Source organism: Xenopus tropicalis, chromosome 3 (genome assembly GCF_000004195.4).
Source record: "Xenopus tropicalis strain Nigerian chromosome 3, UCB_Xtro_10.0, whole genome shotgun sequence".
In the NCBI taxonomy this organism is placed as follows: Eukaryota; Metazoa; Chordata; class Amphibia; order Anura; family Pipidae; genus Xenopus; species Xenopus tropicalis.
Genome location: NC_030679.2, coordinates 153192510 through 153208404, shown reverse-complemented (window position 1 = coordinate 153208404; position 15895 = coordinate 153192510). Strand labels below are relative to the sequence as shown.

At 41.7% G+C, this 15895-nt stretch overlaps 3 protein-coding genes across 3 annotated transcripts; all 3 read right to left on the bottom strand.

Annotated features, from left to right (window-relative positions):
* Window positions 1–659: 659 nt before the first annotated feature.
* On the bottom strand, window positions 660–1607 carry LOC105945567 (olfactory receptor 11L1-like). Its single transcript, XM_012953935.2, has one exon. It carries the CDS (start codon window positions 1605–1607, stop codon window positions 660–662), a length of 948 nt encoding a protein of 315 aa, XP_012809389.2.
* A 4969-nt stretch (window positions 1608–6576) lies between these two features.
* On the bottom strand, window positions 6577–7542 carry LOC100494248 (olfactory receptor 11L1-like). The gene has a single exon (XM_002942233.2). The coding sequence runs from the start codon at window positions 7540–7542 to the stop codon at window positions 6577–6579; it is 966 nt and encodes a 321-aa protein (XP_002942279.2).
* A 7166-nt stretch (window positions 7543–14708) lies between these two features.
* Window positions 14709–15674, bottom strand: LOC101733925 (olfactory receptor 472-like). The gene has a single exon (XM_031898393.1). It carries the CDS (start codon window positions 15672–15674, stop codon window positions 14709–14711), a length of 966 nt encoding a protein of 321 aa, XP_031754253.1.
* Between the last annotated feature and the right edge of the window lie 221 nt (window positions 15675–15895).

Genomic DNA, 15895 nt, shown 5'->3' with positions numbered 1-15895 from the left:
CTCTATATAGTTGGGTGGAGACTCATGGGATTTGCTGAATGTTCTGCTCTATATAGTTGGGTGGAGGCTCAGGGATCTGCTGAATGTTCTGCTCTATATAGTTGGGTGGAGGCTCATGGGATCTGCTGAATGTTCTACATAGTAATATATTAAGTTGGGTTGAAAAAAGACATACGTCCATTCAACCATAATGCCTATATATAACCTGCCTAACTACTAGTTGATCCAGAGGAAGGCAAATAACCCCATCTGAAGCCTCCTTCCTGACTCCAAGATGGCAATCGGACCAGTCCCTGGATCAACTTGTACTGAGAGCTATCTCCCCTACCCCATGTTACACAACAACGTGATCCCTGGAATTAGCTCCGTTACTACCCTGTGCTCTATTTGTGCATTGAGATGCCACTGGCCAACTGCTGTAGCAGTGAGTACAGTTCATAAGTGGTTTGGAAATCAGTTAGTCCCACCATTTATTTACCATCATCCCAAGAAATGGATTGGGACAGTGACCTATGGGGGTGCCTCTGCTTGTCAGGGGTCTGAATGGCGAATAGGGGTCCCCCAGAAGATAAACTACATGTACTCACCCAGTGTTATTCATTAGTTTGGGGAGTAGAGCCGCAGTGAATTACACACGTCCCACTATCCAATCCCGTCTATCAATGTGTTGGCGCACAACATGCAACGTTTATTAAAGATTTTTTCAGAGCTTCTTTCATGTCCTGACATCTCAGGCTGTAAATAACCGGGTTACCCAATGGGATCCCTACTGTGTACAACAGGGAGAGAACTTTGCTTATGGTCTGAGATTCCTTTCTGGGAGGAACCACATAAATAGCAATGAGAGTCCCATAAAACATGGAGACCACGGCCAAGTGGGAGCTGCAGGTGGAGAAGGCTTTTTGCCTCCCGGTATGGGACACTATCTTTAGGATTGCATGGGCAATACACATATATGATACAGTGATGAGGATAAAGGGGCAAATAATGACAGGGATTGACAATAAAGTAATTTCAATTCTCACTAGGAAAGTGTCTGAGCAGGAAAGTTCTAGAAGAGGAGAAAGATCACAGAAGAAATGGTTAATGATATTTAGTCCACAAAATGGTAGATTAACAATAAGATTCACAGTAATGAGCACAGTGCCAAAGCCCAAAAACCCTGAAAAAAGTATTAATCCAACACAAACCCTGTGGGACATGATAGAAGTGTATCTCAGGGGGATGCAGATGGCCACATATCTGTCATAGGCCATTACTGCTAGGAGCAAACACTGAAAAGCTTCCCAGCCTGCAAAAAAATAAAATTGTATAATACAGACACCAAATGTTGTTGTAGCTCCTTCCTTTATTATAGTTTGGATCATTTTGGGCACAACAGTTGCAGTCTGCAGTAGATCAGAGAGGGACAACTGCTGGAGAAAGAAGTACATGGGGGAGTGGAGGTTCCGGCTGAAGGCCACCAACACTATGATGAGGACGTTCTCCCAAACTGTCAGAATATAAATCAGAAGGAACAGAGAGAACAGGAGAACCTTGAAGTTGTGGAGATTCTGAAATCCCAAGAGAACAATCTCACTGACCCACGTCTGGTTCTTCTCATCCATAGCCTTGGTAAAAGCAAACCCAGTAAGGTCAAAAGAGAATGAGCCGAGGTTCCTACTCAGCTTATTCCTATTTATATCAAGGTTCTGCATCCCAAAAGGGGAACACAAGCTCCGAGCAGTTGTTCTTCATTCTTTGGGAATTAGTGAATCCATTTCTGCAGGAAAAATACAATCATATGTGACTGTGGAACCATAGGAAGATGCCTCCATGAGCTTCTCCCAATGTGTAACCTGCTCTGCATTTCTCCTGCCATTTTGCTAACACAATCCCAACCATTTCTTTCCAATCAAATCAGGAAAAGATGTTCTTGGGGGAATATTCTACTGATTTGCACCTACCAGAACCGCCCCAGATACTGACTTGGCAGGGAAGAACAGATCTCCTTTTATTACCCGGTGCCAGTAACCCCCACAGCTGGGAAACCTACTGGGGAATCTCCGGGAGTCTCGGGGGTTTGGGGTAATTAACAATCCTTTGGGTAAAGACAATTATTTTTAATGATATACTCACCATATTTTGAAACAGCAGCAGAAATTTAAAAGAAAAATATTTGTAATGAATTATATTTTATATTTGCTGCTATTGAAACGTTAATATTTATTTTTTTATCTAAAATTTATATTTTGTTCTCATAGGAAGTAGCAGGAAACTATTTCTTCTTACAATTTCTACATTAAAACTCCCAGTAGCAGAATAAGGAACAGTAATTTCCTGATGGATTTAATCAGTGAATATAAAGTTCATTAGTAACCGACACAACAGCAGAAAGATTAAGGAGCATGGACCTTTTCTCCAGTCTTCAAAGGAAACTCTGGACAAGTATCTCAGTTCCTCAGGGTGCCCCTTAGCAGCCAAGGGTCCCTCACAGCCGACTATGGATCAGGGATAGGAACTGACCTGATACCTGCCTCTTAACCGTGCCCTGTACTAAGGCAACAGTGCCTGTAGGGAAGATACTCCCAGCTCCTTGCTCCTGGTTGGAGCCGAAACTGCTCTTTCTATCTGATCTCAGGCCCTGAACAGAGGATTGAGGGGCTGAATTGGCTTCTGGTACCTCAGGTTCCCACTGCCGATGAACCTTTCAGTTTTGCAGGTAATGGAAATAATGGACCTACTGAAGGCAAAGAAGAACAGGTTGGTGACAACCACTGATTTTAACCCCCCCGGCCCCCCATCCGATAGTCCTAGACAATCTCAGCTGCCTGTGGAAGGTGGTGGCTTTCCTCAAAGTTTGGACTTAGATGCCACGTTCTTCATTTTAGCCAAAAACAAGGAATGTACCACCTCCTATGGTTGATCATCTAAGCATTCCTATTGACTCCAATCGAAGACCTTCTGGACTTATCCTTGGAATGTGAGGAGAGAAGATTATTTTAGGCCCCCTCTTCTATTCTTATGACACTTTTGGGAGAACTTGTTATATTGCGCTCTGTTAGCCGGGCCCTTCCCTTGTGCTTTGATGAGGCTACTGATGCTCATACTAGTTCTGTTAATGATTGTTCTACATCAGTGACCCCCAACCAGTAACCCGGTGCCTTAAAGCAGGTGCTTATTTTTAAATTCCTGGTAAGGAGACAAGTTTTGGTTGCAAAAAAGTACAATGCCAAAACCGAGCCATCTGTAGGCTTCCAGTCTACATAGGGGCTATTAGGTAGCCAATTATAGCTCTTATTGGCACCCCCAGGAACCCTTTTCATGTTTGTTTTGATCTCCACACCTTTTTTCCATTTAACCCTTTCCCTGCCAGCAACATAAGTACTATGTTGTTTTAAAAAAAAGCAGTTATGTGCCAACAACGTAGTACCTACATTTTTGGTACTAATGCGATTCAATGCAAAAGCCGCCAGTGCTGAGAGTCTGCTGTGCCCCCACACCCAACAAGGGGGCTGGCAAGTTGGTCCAATGATTTGACGCGATCGCAGGACCGACCTACAAGCATCTGACGCAATTGCATCACATCTGCTGCTTGTCCTGTGTCTTCTTCTGCTCCTTGCCCCCCCAGCACCACCCACGCACTTCCTGTGCTGCGAGGACTACAGAGAGGACCCCTGCCTGCGATCCCTGAGACCTTCTACTGGTAAGTGCTCTTTATTTGCCTAATACACACACTTACACACATTTACACACACAATTTATCATACTTATATACACACTTACACACTGTCACACAAATTTTAGATGTGTACACATGTATACTTTTACTTTTTTTCCCTTTGTCTTTAGTTTTTTCCCTAAAAATGTTATTTTGGCAGCGTGACTATTGGATCAGCTATTCTCCACTAAATATGCTGCTGTGTGAATTATTTTATTGTTTCATTGATTTACACAATTTTTGTGGTTTTATTGCATTTTTATCCCTTTATTAGTGTTCCTGATCTGTTTGTAGCATAGCTTTGCCATGTGGTAATTTGGTGTAGGAAAATAACTGTACCTATTTTGAATTCATCAGAATGTGTACTTTCCAAAAATATATGGTTTTGTGTGGGTCTCTTTATAGTTAGGGGGGTTACGGCACATAATACGCTGACAGGGGGCTCTGTATAATTAGGGGGGGTTACGGCACATAATACGCTGTCAGGGGGCTCTGTATATATAGTTTATACCACAGACTATCTATGCATATTGGGCATCAAACTGCTCAGTAGACCTTAAGTGTTCCTATTTGGGGTAATTCGCCTTTGTACGCAAGAAATTGTGTGAGATAAATGCGGCAAACTGCAAAATTTTTTAGGCGATTTTCTGAAATGTCATAGAAACCATCTGCTTATGAATTAGGTTAAGGTATGCCATGAAATTAGTGGCACAAGGTATATTTGGGGGGTCTCTAAGTGCCATGTGCTTTGATAAACCTATGTACAGTGGGCATCAAACTGTTCAGTAGCCCCCGGGGTTCATATTTAGGGGGTTTTATCTTGGTACCTAATGACCTATAGAAAATAAGATGCTGCATACTGGAGGTTTTTAGGTGATTTTTGGAAATGTCATAAAAATCATCAAACTTAGGAAAGCTGTGCGGCTTAGTACTTTGGAGTAGAAAGACATGGGTATCCATTTTATATACGGGGGGATGTGTACTTTCCAAAAATATATGCCTTCTTGTGGTGAGCTTACTATTTTGTATCATTATCCCACATAAAATGATGTAAATGTGTTGATTTTGCTGAAGCTGAAATGACAGTACATATGGGGGTTCCCATTGGGGCCCCTACATGCCACATACTTAGCTAAACCTATACATATTGGGTATCAAACTGTTCAGGGGACCCCTGGCATTCAAATTCAGGGTGTTTTATCTTGGTACATAATATACATGGAAGATAAGATGCTATAAAATTGGAAGCTTTAAGAGGATTTTTGGAAATGTTATCAAAATTGCCAACTTTAGGAAAGCTTTGCGGCTTGGTACTTTGGAGTAGAAAGACATGGGTACCCATTTTATATTTGGAGGAATGTGTACTTTCCAAAAATGTATGACTTTCTGGGGTGAGCATACTTTTAACTAGCTTTATTCCACACAAAATGATGTAAATGTGTTGATTTTGCAGAGACTGAAATGACAGAAATGATAGATCATATGGGGGTATGTTCACATTGGGGCCCCTACATGCCACATACTTAGCTAAACCTATACATATTGGGCATCAAACTGTTCAGGGGACCCCTGGTGTTCATATTTAGGGTGTTTTATCTGGTTACTTTATGATCTATAAATTATTATTTATCTATAAATAAAGATATACATACATACATACATACCTGTAGGAGATAAGATACTATAGACTGGAAGCTTTGATGCGATTTTTAAAAAATTTCGATAAAAACCAATAAGTTTAGGAAAGCATTGCGACTTGGTAGTTTGGAGCAGACAGACAGTTCTACCTATTCTGGATTCCCCACAATCTGTTCTCTCTAAAAATGTATCATTTTCTGGGATAAACTTTCTGTTAGTGGGAGTTTTGGCCTTGAAATCTAAAGTATGCAGCTTTCTGGCGCAGTGTTTTGGGGATTTGGTAGTGTCCTGCCGGGAGTTTGTGGCCTATACACGTGAGAAATCTCCATAAAACTATATATATTTGGTATTGGCACGTTCAGGAGACATGGGACTTTCCAAATCAGTTGTATTTTCATGCATAAACTAATTTTTGTTTCTGGTGTAACTGTTTATATTTTTTTTTTCATTTGTTAGACATTTAGAAGCCTATATCTTCTTACAGAATTACACAAAAATTCCACCATATTTTGAAAGCTCAGGTTGTCCTGAAAAAAATGATATATTGTTTTCCTGGGTAAACTAAAAGTCCCCCCGAGGAAGGGCCCCTAAAGTGAAACAGTGCAAAATGTTCAAAGACTGTCTGGCAGTAGAAGTTCCATTTTGTACAAAACGGCTGGCAGTGAAAGGGTTAAATGTGGCTCCCGGGTATAAAAGGTTGGGATCCCTGTTCTACACTGTAGGGGATCCCTGTAATGGGCTGCCTTCGGAGGGGAGTCTGGGAAAAATGACTGCAGTGTTTAGATGATGCTGTGTTTATATGTTTATGCTGATTATTGCTGCTCCCTACGAGCTCTACAAGTCACCTTGCTCCAACATCTTTACCCAAAATGGCCAATCTATTGTTGTGTATTTGTGCACTTCCATCCCCTACTGCCCCTTTATTTGTTACAACCCCGTCTCTCTCTTTCCCTAAACTGTCCCATCTCCAAACCCCCCGCACCATCCCCAGCCAGTATCTGCCCAGTGAGCAGCCATTTCTCCCCAAGGTACAGAATTGAAGTTCTCTAACCTGCCCAAACTCCAATATTCATGGCACAATAATATCTGTACAAATTGTTTGCTCAACGCACAAGGGCAGATTATTGTATGGAGCCTCATATCTGACTACAATATTCCCAGCTTTAGTTATATATTGTGTTACTTGTGTTTATTTTTAGTAAAACTTGTACTAATATACAGAATGGAATAGATCATGTTCATATTTGCTTTACAACCCCATATGTGTCAAGTTGTGAACAATAACCTTCTAATAATTTTTTTAGGGCATCCTTGATATCTTTACTTCTAAAACTGTAAATAACCGGGTTAACCAAAGGAATCACAACTGTGTATAACAGGGAGAGAACTTTGCTTATGGTCTGTGAACGTGTTTTGGATGGAGCCAAATAAATAGCGATTAGAGTCCCATAAAACATGGAGACCACGGCCAAGTGGGAGCTGCAGGTGGAGAAGGCTTTTTGCCTCCCGGTATGGGACACTATCTTTAGGATTGCATGGGCAATACACATATATGATACACTGATGAGTATAAAGGGGAAGAAAATTGCAGGGACTGACAATAAGATGACTTCTATATGGAAGAAGAAAGTGTTGGAGCAGGAAAGTTCAACAAAAGGAAAGAAATCACAAAAAAAATGGTCAATAGAATTCTTCTTACCAAATTGGAGAGAGTGTACGGCATTTCCAGTATTAAATGTTATGATAAGACCAAGCAGCCATGATATTAAAATTAATGTAACACAAACCTTGTGGGACATTATAGAAGTGTATCTCAGGGGGATGCAGATGGCCACATATCTGTCATAGGCCATTACTGCTAGGAGTAGACATTGCAATGTTTCCAAGCCACCAAAACAACACAATTGTGTAATACATCCAACCAGCTGCACTGCGGCCCCTTCATTCATTATAGTCAGGAGCAGGGTGGGGACAATGTTTGTGGACTGCATGAGGTCAGACACGGACAGTTGTTGTATAAGTAAGTACATGGGGGAGTGGAGGTTCCGGCTGAAGGCCACCAACACTATGATGAGGACGTTCTCCCAAACTGTCAGAATGTAAATCAGAAGGAACAGAGAGAACAGGGGAACCTTGAAGTTGTGGAGATTCTGAAATCCCAAGAGAACAATCTCACTGACCCACGTCTGGTTCTTCTCATTCATTGTGTAGGGAAAACTGCCCACAAGAGTTAACCATGTAACAGGTCAACAAAGGACTATAATACACTCAGATTCCAAACACAACTGAACAGATCATCAGACGATATCAGGGTTTGTTGGTAGGTGATTCTCATTTAGGAGGTAAAAGGACCACAAACAAAATCTCACTGACCCACGTCTGGTTCTTCTCGTGCATTCTCTGGAGGGAAATAAATATATATTAAAAATGTATATTAAAGACTCTCATACAAACCCAGCAAACTAGAAGATATATAAAAAGTGTTGCTTGGAAACTCTTCACATTCATTGAGGCCTTCTCTGTTGGTTTTTCCCGTTTTCATTTTTGGTTTTTCCTTGATCATCTCTGCTATTTTGCTAACACAATCCCAACCATTTCTTTCCAATCAAATCACTTTACAGGAAAGATGTTCTTGGGGGAATATTCTACTGATTTGCCCCTACCAGAACCGCCCCAGATACTGTGGAACCATAGGAAGATGCCCCCATGAGCTTCTCCCAATGTGTAACCTGCTCTGCATTTCTCCTGCCATTTTGCTAACACAATCCCAACCATTTCTTTCCAATCAAATCACTTTACAGGAAAGATGTTCTTGGGGGAATATTCTACTGATTTGCCCCTACCAGAACCGCCCCAGATACTGTGGAACCATAGGAAGATGCCCCCATGAGCTTCTCCCAATGTGTAACCTGCTCTGCATTTCTCCTGCCATTTTGCTAACACAATCCCAACCATTTCTTTCCAATCAAATCACTTTACAGGAAAGATGTTCTTGGGGGAATATTCTACTGATTTGCCCCTACCAGAACCGCCCCAGATACTGTGGAACCATAGGAAGATGCCCCCATGAGCTTCTCCCAATGTGTAACCTGCTCTGCATTTCTCCTGCCATTTTGCTAACACAATCCCAACCATTTCTTTCCAATCAAATCACTTTACAGGAAAGATGTTCTTGGGGGAATATTCTACTGATTTGCCCCTACCAGAACCGCCCCAGATACTGTGGAACCATAGGAAGATGCCCCCATGAGCTTCTCCCAATGTGTAACCTGCTCTGCATTTCTCCTGCCATTTTGCTAACACAATCCCAACCATTTCTTTCCAATCAAATCACTTTACAGGAAAGATGTTCTTGGGGGAATATTCTACTGATTTGCCCCTACCAGAACCGCCCCAGATACTGTGGAACCATAGGAAGATGCCCCCATGAGCTTCTCCCAATGTGTAACCTGCTCTGCATTTCTCCTGCCATTTTGCTAACACAATCCCAACCATTTCTTTCCAATCAAATCACTTTACAGGAAAGATGTTCTTGGGGGAATATTCTACTGATTTGCCCCTACCAGAACCGCCCCAGATACTGTGGAACCATAGGAAGATGCCCCCATGAGCTTCTCCCAATGTGTAACCTGCTCTGCATTTCTCCTGCCATTTTGCTAACACAATCCCAACCATTTCTTTCCAATCAAATCACTTTACAGGAAAGATGTTCTTGGGGGAATATTCTACTGATTTGCACCTACCAGAACCGCCCCAGATACTGACTGGGCAGGGAAGAACAGATCTCCTTTTATTACCCGGTGCCAGTAACACCCACAGCTGGGAAACCTACTGGGGAATCTCCGGGAGACTCGGGGGTTTGGGGTAATTAACAATCCTTTGGGTAAAGACAATTATATTTAATGATATACTCACCTTAATTTGAAACAGCAGCAGAAATTTAAAATAAAAATATTTGTAATGAATTATATTTTATATTTTCTGCTATTGAAACGTTAATATTTATTTTTTTTATCTAAAAGTTTATATTTTGTTCCCATAGGAAGTAGCAGGAAACTACTACAATTTCTACATTGAAACTCCCAGTAGCAGAATAAGGAACTGTAATTTCCTGTTGGATTTAATCAGTGAATATAAAGTTTATCAGTAACCGACACAACAGCAGAGTGAGGAACATGGACCTTTTCTCTTCAGAGGAATCTCTGCCCCACAATCCCACTGGCTCTAACCCTTTCACCCTGTATTGACGCTCTGCTGTGATTGGGTCTCATCTCATTACAAGCGAGCAGAAGTGACAGTCAGGATCTAGGGCACTAGATGTTTCTTTAAAACTCTATAGGGGTCATTGGCTGTTGTTGGACCCCGGTTGGAAGTGAAGGGGCAATAAGGGGTGCAGAAGGGCTGGGGGTGACTCCATGCTTTCCCCTATCAAACCCTCATGAATACTGAGGAACAATCATAGGAGTCACAGTGCACACAAACAAGCCAAGGCACACATACATGCTAGGCCCCATCAGCCAATGAATGAGCAGAGTTCTGCCTTTTGCTCCCACACTACTTCCTGTTACAGTTAGAGCTGCATCACTTCCTGTCAGCTGATCTCTGAGGGAGCACACAGCCCATCACTTCCTGTCAGCTGATCTATGAGGGAGCACACAGCCCATCACTTCCTGTCGGTTGATCTCTGAGGGAGCACACAGCCCATCACTTCCTGTCAGCTGATCTCTGAGGGAGCACACTGCCCATCACTTCCTGTCAGCTGATCTCTGAGGGAGCACACAGCCCATCACTTCCTGTCAGCTGATCTATGAGGGAGCACACAGCTGTATTACTTCCTGTTGGGGGATCTCTGAGGGAGCACACAGCCCATCACTTCCTGTCAGCTGATCTCTGAGGGAGCACACAGCCCATCACTTCCTGTCGGCTGATCTCTGAGAGAGCACACAACTGTATTACTTCCTGTCGGGGTATCTCTGAGGGAGCACACAGCCCATCACTTCCTGTCAGCTGATCTCTGAGGGAGCACACAGCCCAACACTTCCTGTCGGCTGATCTCTGAGAGAGCACACAGCTGTATTACTTCCTGTCGGGGTATCTCTGAGGGAGCACACAGCCCAACACTTCCTGTCGGCTGATCTCTGAGAGAGCACACAGCTGTATTACTTCCTGTCAGCTGATCTCTGAGGGAGCACACAGCTGTATTACTTCCTGTCAGCTGATCTCTGAAAGAGCACACAGCTGTATTACTTCCTGTCGGGGGATCTCTGAGGGAGCACACAGCTGTATTACTTCCTGTCGGGGGATCTCTGAGGGAGCACACAGCCCATCACAAAATGGCGGCTCAAGGGAAAGGATGCAAAAGGGCAATATTTACTGATATACAGTATATATATTCCAGTTTGGGGAGGTTCTTTAATAGGTCACATAACATAATATAAACTGTCTGTTGGTTACGTATTAATTCTGGGGGTGTATTTTCCCTTTAATAAGCTCTTTGGGCAGGACCACTGGGTATTGGTGGTTTTGTATAGTTACCGGATACGCCCATTTATTGTACATCGCTGCAGAACATGTTGGCGCTGTATAAATACACGATATTGTTATTCCCTTGGGTCTGGGTCTCACAAAGAGAAATCGGGATCTCGCTAATTGCACCTAAACCTACTGAGCTGCTTCTCTTTAATAACTACCCTAAACCCTGTGGGGGAAGAGACACAAAGGGGCAAATAATGTGAGCGAGGGAAAGGCAAATACAAGTCGGGTAAAAGCTGTAAAGGTTTATTTGGATTTTTACCCCAGAATTTGCCTTCATTGCCCCTCCCCCGCTTGGTACATATACACCACTCCCCCCACTTTCCTCTATGAGAGTTTTTATTAAACATAAAGGGGGAGACTAAACAGAGAATCAAAAACCAACAGAATAAATCATTTTATTTGAAGTAAATACATTTTAGACCCCAGAGACGGCCTCATTTACTAAAGTCGTGCAAAGTCCCAGTTTGTTCCCAGGAACCCGGCACAATGGCCGCCGCCCAACACTCTGTGCCCAACTTGCCCATCATTTACCAACGCAGACAAAATTGGGGACAATTTTGAAATCGTATTTTTTCCACAAGAAAATAACAACAAAAAACAAAATCTAAAAATGTATTGAAATTTGAGTTTTTCAAACTCGGTTATTGAAGATTTAGCCGTCAGAAGAAAACTTCTCAAAACTTCTGTGAGGACAGGTTTAAATCTAGGTGTTTAAGCTTCTACTAGTCTTCTACTAGGTCTTTAAGCCTACTAGTAAATTTAAGGCCTAAAACTAGCAAGAAATTACAGCAAAAGTTTATACATTTAAAATAAGTTGTTTGTACACTTTATGTAAGTTGTTTACAGATAAGGAATGATTAATTGCTATATGCTGAATCATACATCGTCACCCCATGCTATCGATGGGCCCCAGATGTCACATGTTGTTATGGAAAGTCCAGAAACTTCTAGTATCACGCGTGGTCAAACGTGAGGAGAAGGTTCCCGAATGATGGACAGATAACAGGGGAATATTGGACTCTGATTGGACAATATTTGGGGGCAGTGGGGGCCTTTGGAAATCCCCCACTGAAGGGTATAAAAAGGCATGATAGAGTGTAAACAACTTGGAGGTTTTATGCACAATATTCCATTGTACATTGTCTCCCCATCGATGTAAAAGATTAAATCTCTTCTGATATCTGAAGAACGAAGTCTAGGTGGTGTTCTTGCATTGTTACCTAATTTGTGGGCCTAACACTTCACATGAAATAAATCAGGGACTAGAACCTGTCACGTTTCTATAGAAATAAATCTAGAACCTGACAAGTTTCTATAGAAATAAATCTAGAACCTGACAAGTTTCTATATAAATACATCTAGAACCTGACAAGTTTCCATAGAAATAAATCAAGAACCTGACATGTTTCTATAGAAATAAATCTAGAACCTGACAAGTTTCTATATAAATACATCTAGAACCTGACAAGTTTCCATATAAATAAATCTAGAACCTGACAAGTTTCTATATAAATACATCTAGAACCTGACAAGTTTCCATAGAAATAAATCAAGAACCTGACATGTTTCTATAGAAATAAATCTAGAACCTGACAAGTTTCTATAGAAATAAATCTAGAACCTGACAAGTTTCCATAGAAATAAATCTAGAACCTGACAAGTTTATATATAAATAAATCTAGAACCTGACAAGTTTCTATAGAAATACATCTAGAACCTGACACGTTTCCATAGAAATACATCTAGAACCTGACATGTTTCTATAGAAATGGCTGGGAGACAGATTCTCAGCATTCAAACTATTCTACATTTTCAGTTCTTTTTTAAACAGTTGAATTCCTAAAAACAAAGAATTTTCACTGCAATTGAACTTTCATTTCCGATACCTAAATATTTTGAGTAATGATGAGTGATGAGTGAATTTTTTCGGCAGGTATGGATTCGCAGCGAATTTCCGCATTGCGCCTTTCTGGAATTGTTTCGCGAAATGTCCGTGAAAATTCGCCACAGAAAAATTTGCCAAGCAGAATTTTTTTTTTGTCGTGTGTCAAATTGGGCGCGGTCACGTCAAAAAAAGGGCACGGGGGAACAAAAAAGATGCAAGCGACTTGAGTCAAAAAGAAATGTTTTTTTTATCAAAAAATTGATGCGAACAACAATTTTTTTTGATGCGCGTCATTTTCAGCGTTTCGCTAATATTTCGCCTAAGCAAAACGGGACAGATTTACTCATCACTAATTTTGAGGTGTGAAGGTGGAGAAATTAATGACTGGGGGAGTGGCTAAAGAAGCTACTAACGTTCCAGTGTTACAAGTGGGGGGCCCTGAGCAGAGGGCTGAGGGGAATAATTGGCTTCTGGTACCTCAGGTTCCCACTGCCGATGAACCGTTCAATTTTGCAAGTAATGGAAATAATGGACCTACTGAAGGCAAAGAAGAAGAGGTTGGTGACAACAACTGATTTGCACCCCTCCATCCCATAATCCTAGACAATCTCAGCTGCCTGTGGAAGGTGGTGGCTTTCCTCAAAGTTTGGGCTTAGATGCTACGTTCTTCATTTTAGCCAAGAACAGGGAATGTACCACCTCCTATGGTTGATCATCTAAGCATTTTCGTTGGCTCCAATCAAGGACCTTCTGGACTTATCCTTGGAATGTGAGGAGAGAAGATTATTTTAGGGTCCCTCTTCAATTCTTCACTTATGACACTTTTGGGAGAACTTGTTATATTGCACTCTGTTAGCCGGGCCCTTCCCTTGTACTTTGATGAAGCTACTGATGCTCATACTAGTTCTGTTAATGATTGTTCTACATCAGTGATCCCCAACCAGTAACTCGGGGGCAACATGTTGCTCCCAAACCCCTTGGATCTTGCTCCCAGTGGCCACAAAGCAGGGGCTCATTATTGAATTCCTGGTAAGGAGACAAGTTATGGTTGCAAAAAAAAACAAGTATAATGTCACACAGAGCCATCTATAGGCTGCCAGTCTACATAGGGGCTATTAAGTAGCCAATTATAGCTCTTATTGGCACCCCCAGGAACGTTTTTAATGTTTGTGTTGCTCTCCAACACTTTTTCCATTTAAATGTGGCTCCCGGGTATAAAAGGTTGGGGATCCCTGTTCTACACTGTAGGGGATCCCTGTAATGGGCTGCCTTCGGAGGGGAGTCTGGGGAAAATGACTGCAGTGTTTAGATGATGCTGTGTTTATATGTTTATGCTGATTATTGCTGCTCCCTACGAGCTCTACAAGTCACCTTGCTCCAACATCTTTACCCAAAATGGCCAATCTATTATTGTGTATTTGTGCACTTCCATCCCCTACTGCCCCTTTATTTGTAACAACCCCGTCTCTCTCTTTCACCTAAACTGTCCCATCTCCAAACCCCCCGCACCATCCCCAGCCAGTATCTGCCCAGTGAGCAGCCATTTCTCCCCAAGGTACAGAATTGAAGTTCTCTAACCTGCCCAAACTCCAAAAAGTCAAATAGTCATGGTACAATAATATCTGTATAATTCTATGGAACCTCATATCTCACCACAATATTCCCAGCTTTAGTTATATATTGTGTTACTTACCTATGAAGATTCTCATTCATCCAGTCAATGATATAAAGTATCCAGTAGAACTGAATTCTGAGATTTCTAGAAAAAGTTTCACCGCTCATCCGAGTGACTTCTTCAGTTCAGAAATGAAGAAACCATTAGGATGAGTGATGAAACATTTAACACGTTCAGAAAAGTCATTTTAGACTTAACTCTACCAGATACTGTTTATTTTTAGTGAAAACTATCTTATATATCTTACTGTATATACAGAATGGAATAGATCATGTTTATATTTGCTTTACAACCCCATATGTGTCAAGTTGTGAGCAATAACCTACTAATAATTTCTTAAGGGCATCCTTGATATCTTTACTTCTTAAACTGTAAATAACTGGGTTAACCAAAGGAATCACAACTGTGTATAACAGGGAGAGAACTTTGCTTGTGGTCTGTGATTCTTTCCTGGGGGGAACCACATAAATAGCAATGAGAGTCCCATAAAACATGGAGACCACGGCCAAGTGGGAGCTGCAGGTGGAGAAGGCTTTTTGCCTCCCGGTATGGGACACTATCTTTAGGATTGCATGGGCAATACACATATATGATACACTGATGAGTATAAAGGGGAAGAAAACTACAGGGACAGAACCTAATATTACTTCTATATGGAAGAAGAAAGTGTTGGAGCAGGAAAGTTCAACAAAAGGAAAGAAATCACAAAAAAAATGGTCAATAGAATTTTGATTACCAAATTGGAGTGAGTGTACGGCATTTCCAGTATTGAATGTTATGATAAGACCAAGCAGCCATGATATGAAAATTAATGAAACACAAACCCTGTGGGACATGATAGAAGTGTATCTCAGAGGGATGCAGATGGCCACATATCTGTCATAGGACATTACTGAGAGAAGAAGACATTGCAATGTTTCCAAGCCACCAAAACAACACAATTGTGTTATACATGCAACTAGCCGCACTGCGGCCCCTTCATTCATTATAGTCAGGAGAAGGGTGGGGACAATGTTTGTGGACTGCATGAGGTCAGACACAGACAGTTGTTGTATAAATAAGTACATGGGGGAGTGGAGGTTCCGGCTGAAGGCCACCAACACTATGATGAGGATGTTCTCCCAAACTGTCAGAATGTAAATCAGAAGGAACAGAGAGAACAGGGGAACCTTGAAGTTGTGGAGATTCTGAAACCCCAAGAGAACAATCTCACTGACCCACGTCTGGTTCTTCTCATGCATTGTCTGAGAAATAATAAACAACATTTATATTATATAGATAAGAATGGAAGTAAGGTACAACCAAATGAAGGAAACTTCTAAGGGATCATCATCTAACGCAGAAGGAGTTCCCACCCCTGTGTATCATGTTACCAGTACTCTGAACTGGCAGAAGGTCGGTGACTCAGTGGGTTGTTTAACAGGAGAAACCATGGGCCTAGAGGATTACAATTATTAGTGTT